Here is a 14250-nt window from a genome sequence, read left to right on the forward strand (position 1 = left end):
TATGATTGATGCTATCATTGTTAATGATTCAACTAAAAGTGACTGTACTGTAATTGGTTATAAATAAATGTCTTCATCTTTTTCAGGGCTCCATCTGGCAACCCTCATGACGCAAATTCTCCATATAAAAGGACTAGACCACAAAGTCCGTCCCAAGCACAGAGGCCTGGTGGCTACCCATACCCAACTGATCCCCAGGGACATACAAGATATGGACTAGCTGCCACCACACCTGGTTATCCCATGTACAGAGAGACATACCAAGTAAGTACATTCTATGAAGGGCTGAGGACTAACCAGTCTTTTTGCTGAACTAGTAATAGTATACATTTTTGTTTAGGAGCCAGCAGAGCCTGCCTCCAGTGTGAGATTTTCTTTTTTGAAGACCGATTGGTGGCCTTTGGTTATTTTCTGCTCTTTTGTTGTGTTGTTCTCTATTTGGCAAATTCCATGTTTCCATTGTCAATTTTATTGTAGACCAATATGCTAGCTGCCTCTCAATGGCATTTATACTTATTTTATTATCAAATAGCATATGCACATAAACATAATCAAAGAAGTATATTTCACAAAGGAATAGCTTACCGGTATATAGGGACTAACCATAGTCTTAAAGATTCCCAATGACAAGTTTTTAGCTCACCTATACATATAGGCCACATGAGCTATTACCATTTTGCATCCATCATCTGTGTCATTTTAAGTTGTAAACTCTTTAAAAAAACTTCTCTGAACCACTGGACTAATTCAAACATTACCAAATCAGCTGTCATTATTAATATGAGATCTTCAAATAATTCAATATGATTGAAATAGTTTATTGACTCAATAAAAGACTGGTGAAAGATAAAAGAGGGACATTCAAACTCATAAGTCTAAAAAATCAACTGACAAAGCAATGCCTAAATAAGAGAAAGACAAACAATGGTTTAAACAAAATACAACATAGAAAACAAAAGACCAGGACTGCGTTGCACAAACGTCTATTAAAGTTAATAGTCTATTAAACGTACACTTAAATTTAATAGTCTATTATTTGCGTTGCACAAAATTTAATTAACGTTAATAGTCTATTAACTCACTATTAAATTTAATTGAATGAAGGAGCCCTATTAAGTCCTTAATTGTACATTTAAAATGGATGCCATGCAAGTGCTTGGATTACTTGTACCTCAAAATCAGCCAAAGAATACCGTGACAGGCTTCTCAACTCGATGATTTGACGGACTGAGAGCCTCGCACAGCCGGTGATATCCCACATTGTATGATTTCGTCACAAAAAGAATTGTTTTTGTTATTATTAAATTATAATAATAGAAAGAAAAGATAAAAAAGTTTTTGAAGCATAAATGAAGATATAATTGTAATTCTATATGATTAACCATTGTCATTATGAATCTATTAGGGAAACAATGGTTTTATTTTCAATACGGCAATATTAAGTGTCATAAAACTGAAGAAAAAAACTGTTGCCCTCATCCTTGGAAGTATGCTTTGTTCAAACTGAAATATATTTCTTAATATAAAATCCATTCTCCAAAATTAACAATTTTTAAAAGGCATGCATGGACGAAAGCATTGGACATTTGAAAACCTTTTATAACAGGGGTGAAGAATGTGCAATCTCCGTTGACGCTTTGATAAAGAGTGCTTTCTTTCACGTCCGCATTTCTATTAAGTATGGCATGCCGGGTTAACATTTTAATGATTACTACAGATTGGAGAAATGAATAACAGAACAGTGCACAATAACGTACAATAGCATACATTGTTATTCGTAGGAGATAAGAGAAACTACGTGATACTTTTGATCTTTTTTTTTTATTTAAGATGGCATGGTGTATATTGTCCATTATATTTATATCCAATACATATTTTTAAAACAATTTTTTTTTAGAACCGAAAACTGTAATGAAGATGAAACAAAACTATCCGACACTTTGGTATATCTTGGGTATAAACTTCAAACAAATATCTGATATTGACATTGGATAGGGTTCATAATAACATAAACAATTATTGGACTTTTGGGGATCGCCCAGATATTCCGACACCCAACTGGTCCAACACCCCAATAGTCCGATAAAGGTTAATAAGTGCCCTAATAGAAAATATACTTCATGAGTAGAGCTTCATGAGGGTGTTGATGTGGATTTACAGAATAGAGAATATTGATTTGGGGGGGGGGGGGGGGGGTGGTGTTAAAGAATAGAGAAAATGAGGTCCTAAAATAATGGGCAAAAGTATAAAAAATAGAGAAAATGGCAAACATTTTAAAGAATACAGATATCAGTGCATGTAAAGTGCGGATCCTAAAATACCATTTTCACTGTATATGCCATGCATTTCTGATGTGGAATGGTAAATAAACAGACGAAAAAATTATGATATTTGAAGAAAATGAAGAAAAATAGTTCACATGTAAATGTTTAGTAATAAATAATACAAGTTAGACAAAGTACGAGATGGGAACGGGTTTTTATCGCGCCGAGAGCCATCCATACGTGAAATATATACCGAAATAGGTGAATATTTAGGAGGTTTTACGAACAAATCGTGCAGGTGATTAAAAACTAGCAGGAAAGATGTAGTTGAAGAAAAATATTCATTTCAACACAATTATTAATGTTGTATAACGTAGAATAGCTTTTGTTATTCAGTTTGTCCATATTGTATTGAATTCCACTATGATGCTATCTTTATTCGAGTCAGCCATGTTTACTGTTGAATAATGATACATTACTTTTATTTTCACTGTAGAGCGATTCATTAGTATTGTATATGCGGTGCATTTTCACTGTATGCATTTTATTCATTTTTATGCAATAAATTCCTAATTCAGCCGACTTGCTCAAACAATGATTAAAGTAAGAAAAGGGTTTGATAGTACTGACTTTGAGATGGAAAGTTTTATTGAACAATCCATTAAATTAAATAGAATTAATATTTATTTTAAATATAATACATTGTAGTCATAATATAACAACATGTGGATCATTTAAGAGTTGAAGTGTAACTGTTTTAGATTAAAGAAATCTATAATACTAAAATTACGAGGTCCAATTTGTCAGCCGTCATCACGTAAAAACGACGAATCAAAGAATTCAACTTTATATATAACTAATATAGTACAAAGGTGTAGATTCAAAATTACACCACTTCAGGCCCTTTTGTTTTCCACGTAATTAATATTGCCAATAATTAAGAAGTTCCGGGTCGAGTCCGATACCGATACCAATAGTATATTCACCTGTTACCTATTACCTTATCTGTACGTTCCGCATATGACAGGCGCACCACCAAACGGTGTATTCAGGATTAATATGCTATATAAACGGGTCATAATCACAGGGTTGACACTACTAAATTGTCAAATTGTTAGCTATTGTAGTATTTTAATCAGTAAGACTTTCTAAGATAACAATACGAATACTAAAAATCTGTGACTAAATATAAGGCGTATAGGTACAGTTTTCAATTTGTTAGCGGGCATGGCGTAAAACAGCGAATCAAAGAATTCAACTTTATTTATAACTAATAAAGGACAATGCTGTTGATTAAAAAATACTCCATTCAAGGACCTTTTGCTTTCTAAATAATTAATATTACCAATAATTGATAAGTTCCAGTTCGACGTGTTCAAACAGAAAGATTTCATAGCAGAGAAAACTTTGTATCTTATAATCGTCATGACTTTATCAGATGACAATACTAATACTAAAATAAGGCTTGCGCATAGTTATATACTTTAATTCAGTCACAGATACGCGATATCACGGGTGTGTTCTAGTATATTTTAAAATGCATGCCAATTTGATAAAATTCATGTTTCTGCAGTAGTCATTAAACGCATGTGCAAACAAATTTTATCATTGGATTTCGAGTATGGGTCTATTTACAAAGCAGAAGAAGCATGTCATCGTTTTTTTTATAATTCATCAGCATCTTTATTTAAAGTGCAGTTATATTTATACAATGCAATGCCACTTCATCACTGAATATGTACATCTATCATGTCTATCGAAATAGAATGGGATAAAAAGGGATAAAAAAAAAAATGCTTTTCTAATATTTTTTTATAAATCTCTTCGTGACCAATTTCAACGAGGTTTTGAAGTAAGATTTTTGATTTTTGGTCCGGTTTTAAATTGGCCCACAGGGTCCAAAATAAAACTTGAGGTTCTTTCGTAGGCTGAATCCATACATGATTGTGTTGTTGTTTTTTGGTCCATTTAACAAGTTTGTGGGATCCTAACTGTCAAGAAATATATTCTTTTGAATTTCAACAATAATTGAATATTTGGGGTACTTTGGCATGCTGAATTTTACCGTGTTTTTAATTTTGGGATTTTGGTATTTTGGGCCAAATTATCGAAATGGTTTGGGAGAGATACATAGCTGTGTATCGTCATGTTAGTTATTCGATAAAGCTTGACAAAGCTTATTTAGTTTGACAAAATGTTCGCTACACCGCGTCTCATTCATTCTTTATTTTTAGGGGTGAATATATCCGACCACTTTCACTAATACATATCTACCGATCAACCGTGATAAATTGTCTGAGCCTTCTGCAAGCAAAATTCCCGGCGTTTCCTATTCAATACTAGTATGTACTTTCATTGTCTAGTGGCAGTTCAAGGGTCATTGACCTTTTTTTCATGCCGGATGGCAACTATTACAGGGCCTATCTAAAAAAATTTACTGTCAAATGATTGTTCTCGGCCTGAACATGCATGTCAATAATATTTGCCACTGGACATCACGCAAAATTGAAATATTGTAAGTACTTTATGATATGTTACTTGTATTATTATTATACCCCCGCTTTGAAAAAAGGGGAGTATACTGTTTTACCTCTGTCTGTCCTTCCGTCAGTCCGTCAGTCCGTCAGTCTGTCAGTCAGTTCGTCCGTCCCATGAATATTTTTCGTCACATTGTTCTCAGGAACTACACTACCAGGATTTCTGAAATTTGGTTTCAGGCTTGATATAAGTCAGCTATACTGTGTGATGCGTTTTCAGATTCATCACTCGACAACTTCCTGTTGACCGAACACTTGTATCATTTTTTACACCTGATAGCAAATGCATATTTGGACGGGGGTATCATCAGTGAGCAGAAGCTCGCAGTTTCACTTGTTTTTAGGACTATCAGGAGGAATGTAGGTTTAACTGATGGGATTATTCTTTTGAAATCAAAAGTATTTATTTAAAAAAGTTGTTGAATTATTCCATGTCAGACTATTTGGGGTATTGGACTTTCATAAGGTGTCGGACTAATGGGACGTCGGACTATTGGGTTGTCGCACCAATGTGGTGTCGGACTAATGGAACATCTGAATAACGGGGCTGCCCCGATTTATGATACTTAATTTCTTCCCTTGTGTATTTTTTCCGAGAATTTTCAATCCCTTGCAATGGCAACACAAGCAATTTATTGTATCTTGTTTGAAATAAATTAGCGGCTAAATTTTTCTCATGGGAGATTAAAAATTTCTGATTTTACCACGATTGTGTCAAATACTATAGTAATTTATTCGAGTTCCCAACCTTCCATAAACGAAGTGAAAAATGGACTTAGATTGAGTCAGACTCTCAAAATGGAAGATATAAATATAGCAGGCTGCAGTTGTCAATTTTCTTTTGTAGACGTCGACTATAAACTTTACCTTTAAATTAGTAACATAATGGAATTTAAGACTAATGCTTTTTTATTCCCTTATTCCCCTCGTTTTTCGAGACTTTTCTATCTTTTTCAATACAACATATGCAATTTCTTGTATTTTGGACATGTTTTGGTGTCAATTGAAAGTAGACCCAGGGTTGCGTTCAATATATTAGCGGCTACGTAGATGTATGACTATTGAACGTGTAGCTAGCCTAGCAGCTACGTAGATATTAATAGCAGCTAGGCTAGCTACACGTTCAATAGTCATAAATCTACGTAGCACTATGTAGCATTATTTAGCTGCTTCGATGTTAAACACAACCCCGTTGAAAAATCCTGAAATCGCTGAAATTGTGTTGACGTCATGAAAAATTGATGAAAATCGCCAAAATCGTGTTGACGTCATGGAAAATTGATGAAAATCGTGAAAATCATGATGACGTCGTGGAAACGATGAAAATCGTAATGATGTTGTGAAAAAATGATGAAACTCGCAGAATTAAATGGAGCTTAATTGACTATTAAAATGTTAATAGTCACTTAATTGTCTATTAGTTAATAGTATCCTTAAAAGTGATTCGTGCAACGCTATTAAATCACTCTATTAACTAATTGTCAATTAGATATTTAATAGTCTATTAGAAGTTAATAGTCTATTAACTTAATAGACGTTTGTGCAACCCAGTCCAGGCAAGAGTTATTGCCCATACATCAGGATTTTTTGTGTGTGTTTTTGTCTATTGTCTTTTTAGCCTACTTGACTTAATTATTAGAGGTCTTGCTCTAAGATGACAATTTTCCTTTAAAGTTTGTAGAGTTTCATACCTGCCAACTTTTCAAAATGCCCATTGGGGTTTTACGTGAAAGATGGTTCTTATACTCCTACAAAACCTTCAATGGGGCCTTCAAATATATTCTAATGTGGTTTTTTGGTTTCTTCGTGCTTTAACAAGATCATAGCCATTGTTAAATTAATTGTTTTCTTTAAAATAGTGGAAAAAATTGCTCTTACAAAAATTTCCACTGGGGAGCCTCCATGGGGGAAATCCTGTGCAAATAGTGACAGTTGGCAGGTATGGAGTTTTAATCACCAGGGACAGTAAAATGTTGTACATGTAGTACATTATATTCTGTTTGAAACTATTTAGTACAATGTCAATGATACTTTAATATAAAATAAAGCAAAGTCATACTTCCAGATTAAAATGACTTCTGTCACATAGAAGTGACAATTAGTCAATACCTTACATGTTAAACATGTACATCCCAACGGGATTATAACACTTGCAGACATGTGACATAGTTGCAGTTTCATAACCGGAGATTGGAAAATTTTCAGCTGGAGTTCTGGTTGCATAATTGGAAATATCATTGTTGGACATCTATTGACGTTTTTGGTGTTAATTTTGTAGTAAAATTGAATTGTATAACATATTAAGTTGACTAGCAGCAGTAAAAAAGGTGCTGTAATTTTACACAACTAGGGATTTTAATATAAATTTCTTCATTGTTCTTAGAGTAAAAGTAATGTCTTGTTCATGCATATTCGTTATGTTTTACTAAGCTCCTAATTAATATCAAGTGAAATGTAATTGAAATGAAATTGAAAAGTAATTTCTATAACAGGCAGCTTTTGCAATGAAATTAATTACTTTTGATGACTTTTGAAAAATAAAATTAAAGAAAAAATTTACAAACATTTATTCAAAAATCAGTTGTTGGCATGACACGGGTTATGTTCTTCTCATATATGTTATGATGGTATGATACTAAACCCTAAACGGGAAGGATTGTGCCTGATGTTCATATGATGAAATCATAATCTTTCAGTCAGTTTAATTGAAGTCTGGAGCTGGCATGTCAGTTAACTGCTAGTAGTCTGTTGTTATTTATGTATTATTGTCATTTTGTTTATTTTCTTTGGTTACATCTTCTGACATCAGACTCGGACTTCTCTTGAACTGAATTTTAATGTGCGTATTGTTATGCGTTTACTTTTCTACATTGGCTAGAGGTATAGGGGGAGGGTTGAGATCTCACAAACATGTTTAACCCCGCCGCATTTTTGCGCCTGTCCCAAGTCAGGAGCCTCTGGCCTTTGGTAGTCTTGTATTATTTTAATTTTAGTTTCTTGTGTACAATTTGGAAATTAGTATGGCGTTCATTATCACTGAACTGGTATATATTTGTTTAGGGGCCAGTTGAAGGACGCCTCGGGGTGTGGGAATTTCTCTCTACATTGAAGACCTGTTGGTGACCTTCTGCTGTTGTTTTTTTCTATGGTCGGTTGTTGTCTCTTTGGCACATTCCCCATTTCCATTCTCAATTTTACATCACAAATATTTTTTTAAGGCTCAAGTCAGAGATTCAGTTTCCCTATGGTGTCAAGTTTATTTTTTCCATTGAGTGTGTCTATTTCTTGTTCTATTGTTTCTCTTGGTATTTTCTTGCTTTTTTTTGTGGTTTAAAAGTATCTGTTCCTGTCTGTAGTATGGTGGTCCGGCATTATGTTTAACCAATTTGACCCCAAGCATGTCAAGAGATTTCTTGAAAATTAGGCTTTTTTTGAAAGGAGAAAGTCCAGTAAGACCCCTTTTTGGCCCCAAAATATAGCAGTTTTACAAAATGTTAAAATGTAAACTTTTAATTATTCATTGGAAAGTAGAATGCTTCTGCTACATAAATATAGGCTGTTTGTAACAATATTAATACAATGCACATATATCGGGTACTAGCATCATTAAGTCATGTTAATTAAGTTACTGAAATCTTCATAATTTTATCAATTTAGTTAAAATTTTAGACGGTTTCACTCTTAAATGAAAGTGTCCGCATTTGTGTTCATTCTTAATATTGAAATGTAAGTTGTATTTGATGATAATACAAGACATATAATTATAAAGGTTGAGGATGAACATGGATGCAGCTCGTGCCACTTTCATTTTTGACAAAAATCATCTGAAAAGTGACATTTTTTGACATATTTGATAGATTTTTCATATTTAAGCTTGAATCAGAGTGTTTTTTTAAAATAACTGCATCAGTTAAAATCTTTCACATACATTCATTGAATCATCAAAATCCTTCGTCAGATGAACCTGAAATTTGAGGCCAAAATCAGCCCTTACCAGACCTACTCCTTTGCAAACATAGGCAGGATTGGCTGCAAGTTTCTTTTCACTTTACTTTTTAATCAGACAGTTACTGTATTGTATTCTGAGCTTGGCCAACATAAATTACAGAATACTTCACCTAACTAACACCCTGCTCTAGTGGTCAAGATGCAGCGTGCTGGCCTCCAATTACTAAAAAATTGTACATGTACAAAATGTATCCAATTTACTTCAAATTCAAATTCAAATATGTATTGCCATTTAAACTTAAAACATTAAGTTTGTGACATACAAAATAAGTAAACAATATAACTATAATTCACATATTTATATATACACAATCTTTCATTTACAGTAAATATTCCAGTGTCCCCTGTCCTCAGTTGTAATGACCTTTTGATGTAGGACCCCAATTTATTTACTTGTGATGGTGTTGACGAATTGAGTATAAAAATCAACTTTTCTTCATCAGATAAATCTTGAACAGAAAAATTAAAATCAAAATTGTTAAAAAAGTTGTTTCTTAATTTCATATTTAATTTACAATCTAATATAAAATATTTTTTTGTTTTCTAAAGACTGGTTAGCTTGAGTAAGGTAGAATGTAGTCCGAGATTACACTGCCCCAGCTTGTCTGGCAAAACAGCCGTTGGACTTCAAAGTAATCTAGGACTAGGTAGAATGATGTCTTCCTGGTAACTGTTACCTTGTAAACCAGCATAAAAAATGTGGCTCAACATGTAGTTGCACTCTAGTACTAAGCAGGATTTGTTTTCAGATCTCTTTAACATGTTCTTCTCCTGATATGCATGAAATAGTTGCCACTGAACATTTATCCATTGTCAATTAATCATGGAATGACATGTTGCAGAGTGAGCTTAATTTGCAACAGTCAAATAACATCAACACCACTTAAAATATCTTTCTTTCCTTTTGGATCCAGTATTTATTATGCCCTTTTCTAATTTAAATTCACAATATGTATACATGTATTTTGATGTTGTGAAATTTGTTGATAACTTGGGCACAAAAATGTTAAAGAAATCAGTGGCGGATCCAGAAATTTTCATAAGTGGGGGCCCACTGGCTGCAATAAGAGAGGGCCCAATTTCGTCACGCTTCAGTGATTCCCTATACAAGCAACCGAATTTTTTTCTCAAAAGGGGGGCCCAGGCCCCCTGCCCCCCCCCCTAAATCCGCCTCTGGAAATGACCTGTAAACTTCTATTAAATTTGAATATTTTTGCATATTTCAAATGTTAGCGCATGCCATTTTAAAATCTACATTTGCAACACTGGTATGTATGCAATCAAAATTGCCTTAAGGGAAGACATATCTGTGTGCCAACCTTAAACTTTTTATACGCCCGTAAAAATTTTGACGGGACGTATTATGGTATACAAATGTCTGGTGTCCGTCCGTCCGTCTGTCTGTCCGGCGTAAACATGACGCACTGTAACTTGAGAACGACTTATCCAAATTTCATGAAACTTAACAGAGTTGTTTCTTATGATGGTCAAATGATCTGTATACTTTTTGGTGAAAAGAAGAATCAAACTTTTTGAGTTACGGCACTTTGTAACTAAAACAGAGGTGTGTTTTTATACGCCCGTCACGGGACGTATTATGGTATACAAATGTCTCAAAACAATATATGGTTATTGCTTAAAACTTTCTTAGAAACTATTTCTGATTATTGCTTGAAAATTCCACACAAGACGTCGGGCGTATCATGCGCTCATGGCGCAGCTGTTTATTTTCACATGTCGCACCGTATCTCAAAAAAGGAATCTTGATTATGGCTTAAAACTTTAAACACTTCTTAGTTATATTAAGCTAAAGATCTGTATACTTTTTGGTGATGATTCAAAATTTCATTTTTGAGTTATTGAGTATTTTGTAAAAAAGGGGGAGGGTTTTTTTACATGTTGTGCCGTATCTCAAAAACAATTTATGATTATTGCTTAAAACTTTACACACTTCTTTGTTATATTAATCTAAAGATCTGTATACTTTTTGGTGATGATTCAAAATTTTATTTTAGATTTATTGAGTATTTTGTTAAACAGGGGAGGGTTTTTTTTTACATCATGTCGCGCCGTATCTCAAAAATAATTTATGATTATTGCCTAAAACTTTACACACTTCTTTGTTATATTAATCTAATGATCTGTATACTTTTTGGTTTTGATTCAAAATTTTATTTTAGTGATATTTAGTTTTTTGTAAAAAAAAAACAGGGTTGGGGAATTAACATGTCCCGCTGTGTCTCAAAAACAATATATGGTTATTGCTTAAAACTTTCTCAGAAACTATTTATGATTATTGCATAAAACTTCCACACAAGACGTCGGGCGTATCATGCGCTCATGGCGCAGCTGTTTATTAGTTCTATTTTTCCTGTAATTACCTGATAAATGTACTTAGATGTCGTTCAATATTACACTTTTACACTGACTATAGCAATTGCAGTTTCTTAATTGGAATTAATAACCCTTTAGGAATTGTTTATACATGATAAAACATTTAAACAATATTAAACTGGAAAACTCTGATTCACGTTTTTTCATCTTATTTGTTTGAAGGCAAACCTTGTAAATTAATAAAGATGTCTAAGTGTCATTCAAAAATGAGAGGTTGATTCAAAATTTGCATAAAAGGTCATCTGAATATGACCCCTTATGATCACAAGATGGAGCAGAGTGTAAGATCTGATTTTAATCAAAATGTTCAGAACATTGACTTTTTGGTAAATTCCTGAAATTCTTAAAATTATAAAAGATATTTTCCAAATTTGACTTAAGATGCTAGGGGATTTTTTTTAAATTATTATAAACATGCAATTTGTTTCCAACCAGACACCATGACCAGGACTTATTTATCTGTACACTCTTATCAAACACTGACCTAGATCTATATTTTTTTAAACATAAAGTCATGAACTATTATAGTGAAGTAAAGTTTGGGCATGCCAGATAAAAATAAGTACATTTGTAGTTGGATTAAAGATCTAATACCTGCAATCCAAATTTGATATTTTTTTTCAATTTTTCACCAGGAGAGTATAATTATATGTAAATTTCTCATTAAGATTATAGTTAATCCTAAATTTGGGGAAATATACACATTCTAACACCTATTTAGGTCCTTATAAGATCTTAAAATCCTGAAACTTCTAAAAATTGATTTTTATTATCACATGTCTTATATCCTTTAAAGGGCCTCACATTTTCTGTCTTAAATATAGTCCTACTTTAAATCCCTCTGAGATCAATAGACTTTCACAAGGTGAAGGTGAAGTAGAATTATGGTCAAGGATAAATTGGGGAGCAAATAAAATATAAATGTCAGCACCTGCGTATTTAAAGTTTATAGTTCAGAACAAAGGGTTGGTTCACATAATTGCTGATGGAACATTAATCCTGTAATTCATGATGGAAATATTACAATATTACGTCCACAATCATTCAAAATGTTGTTTTTCAACGCCCTGTGAAGAGCCTCTAAGGACAGGTCAGTGGAGTTCATTGAAATGATAGAATACACATATGTTGTTTGTGAGTCACTGAAGGGTAAATTTTTGACCAATTTTGAATGTTGATTTTTGTATCTAAATTTTTTTTTATTTGAAGGCTATAAATGTTAGGACATAAAAAAGATATTTGCTAGAAAAATGCCTTTGGTTATATTTTATAGATTTTTTAATTTTTATTCTCTCTAATATAGAGGATTATTAACTGTGTTAATATGGTAATAAAGGGACACCAGGGATGATTGCACTGCATAAAATAATGCTCTAAACTTTAAATGTTTTCAATAACTGAGTTGTAGACCTCATAAAATGTCGTCTTTGACTTAACATGTTAATAGTTTTGTGTGGGTTGCAGATCTTTGGTCATGTAATAATATGATAGTAGCATGTGTTAGTTTTTACAATTTGTCTGGAGTTTGTGGTCATTGAACAATATATGGCTTTATTCACCTTACAATAAAGTCGTTTATATATGATTTAAGAGGTATATTTTGCCTGCTAAATACCATTTTATGTTTGTTGGACTTAAGAACTGTAATGTACCCATGTTTGGTGTATTGTAACCTCCTGGAAAATTACCCAGGAATACAGGCACTTGTCTCTGACAAACATTAATAAGGTAAACATTTTGGACACAAGTGCCACTGTTCAGGAGGAATGAAAATCTTGCCTGGGTACAAACAAATATTTTATGGCAACTTTTCTCCAGGGTGATTCAGGATGAACAAAAGCCAGAATTTAAGAAAAAGGGGGCATTAGGATTAAAAAAAAAATAGAAAAAGGGGACATGATAAATGATATAAAATTTCTACATCATGTAGTCTCTAGCGGTAAGTTTATCTTCATTGTCAATTATATCACATCTTTTTATCTTGATATAAACAATTTATTGTTTTGCATATAACGGGGGACTGGATCTTTCCAGTGGCGGATCCAGCAATTTTCATAAGTGGGGCCCACTGACTGACCTAAGAGGGGCCGCTCCAGTCACGCTTCAGTGATTCCCTATGTAAGCAACCAAACCCAAAAAGGGGGGGCCTGGGCCCCCTGCCCCCCCCCCCCCCTAAATCCGCCTCTGCTTTCTCTGTATCAGTTTATAAATTTAAAAATGATAAGCATAAAACAATGTCTTTTAAAAAAGGGATTCCTAAATTCCTAGGATTCTTATGTTTTGATTTGTAACATTTTGTCAGTAAATTCATAGAATCTTGAAATTAATTTAAAATAAAAAAAAAGTAATGGATTTGGGGAAAAAAAAGGGGTGGGCAAAAAAATGTCATGTCCACAAAATGCAAGTAAATTAGGATATTTCTAAGTATTTGTAACTTAAATCCACTGTGACCGATGATTGTACCAAATTAAAACATGCAAAATTAATTTGTTGATAAACATCTTACATGATTCATGAAATCTTAATTATTGCTGTGTAATGTGTTTTTATATACAACATGACTTTAGACCAGAAAGTGGATAGTGTATTAATAAACATAAAACCACAGTGTATCTAAAAATAGCCATTATGACTGATATATTTTTCGTAACGAAAAATCTATATTGCTTTGTGTTCGATCATGTTTGTCCCTTAAATAGGTCAGTGATCTTTGTTGTTGTGTGTGATAAATCCTAGACTATTTACATTGTACACAGCGGCACACATACAATGTGTACCCTTATAAATCATCAACACTAATTTATTTAAACTTGTGAAAATGATTTTTGTAGCCTTTGGGGATATATACACGTACATAGATAATTCTTGAATGTGAAAGATATTTAATTTATTGTGTGGGTGAATGAAAGTAGGAAATATCAGTGAAGTGTGACGGTATAGACCAATGTCAAGGTCAGCTAATATACTTAGTGCACCAGTCAGGCTATAACACTTCACACCTGTGAAAGGTAAGGGAAATAGATTTTTCTGTAATTTCATTGAATTTT

The 14250-nt window shown here is 33.1% G+C and overlaps 1 protein-coding gene across 9 annotated transcripts in view; it reads left to right on the plus strand.

Annotated features, from left to right (window-relative positions):
* LOC139527769 (nuclear receptor corepressor 1-like) overlaps nt 1-14250 on the plus strand; it is an 85772-nt gene that overhangs the window by 28896 nt on the left and 42626 nt on the right. For 5 of the 9 annotated variants that reach the window (XM_071323429.1, XM_071323426.1, XM_071323428.1 and 2 more), the window contains exon 2: nt 87-264. In XM_071323429.1, coding sequence (XP_071179530.1) covers nt 87-264 — 178 coding nt within the window. Of the gene's footprint in view, nt 1-86; nt 265-13873; nt 14212-14250 lie in introns of those variants that run through there. The other 4 variants (XM_071323432.1, XM_071323433.1, XM_071323431.1 and 1 more) reach the window with 4 other exon arrangements.

This window comes from Mytilus edulis, chromosome 6 (assembly GCF_963676685.1).
Source record: "Mytilus edulis chromosome 6, xbMytEdul2.2, whole genome shotgun sequence".
Taxonomy (NCBI): domain Eukaryota; kingdom Metazoa; phylum Mollusca; class Bivalvia; order Mytilida; family Mytilidae; genus Mytilus; species Mytilus edulis.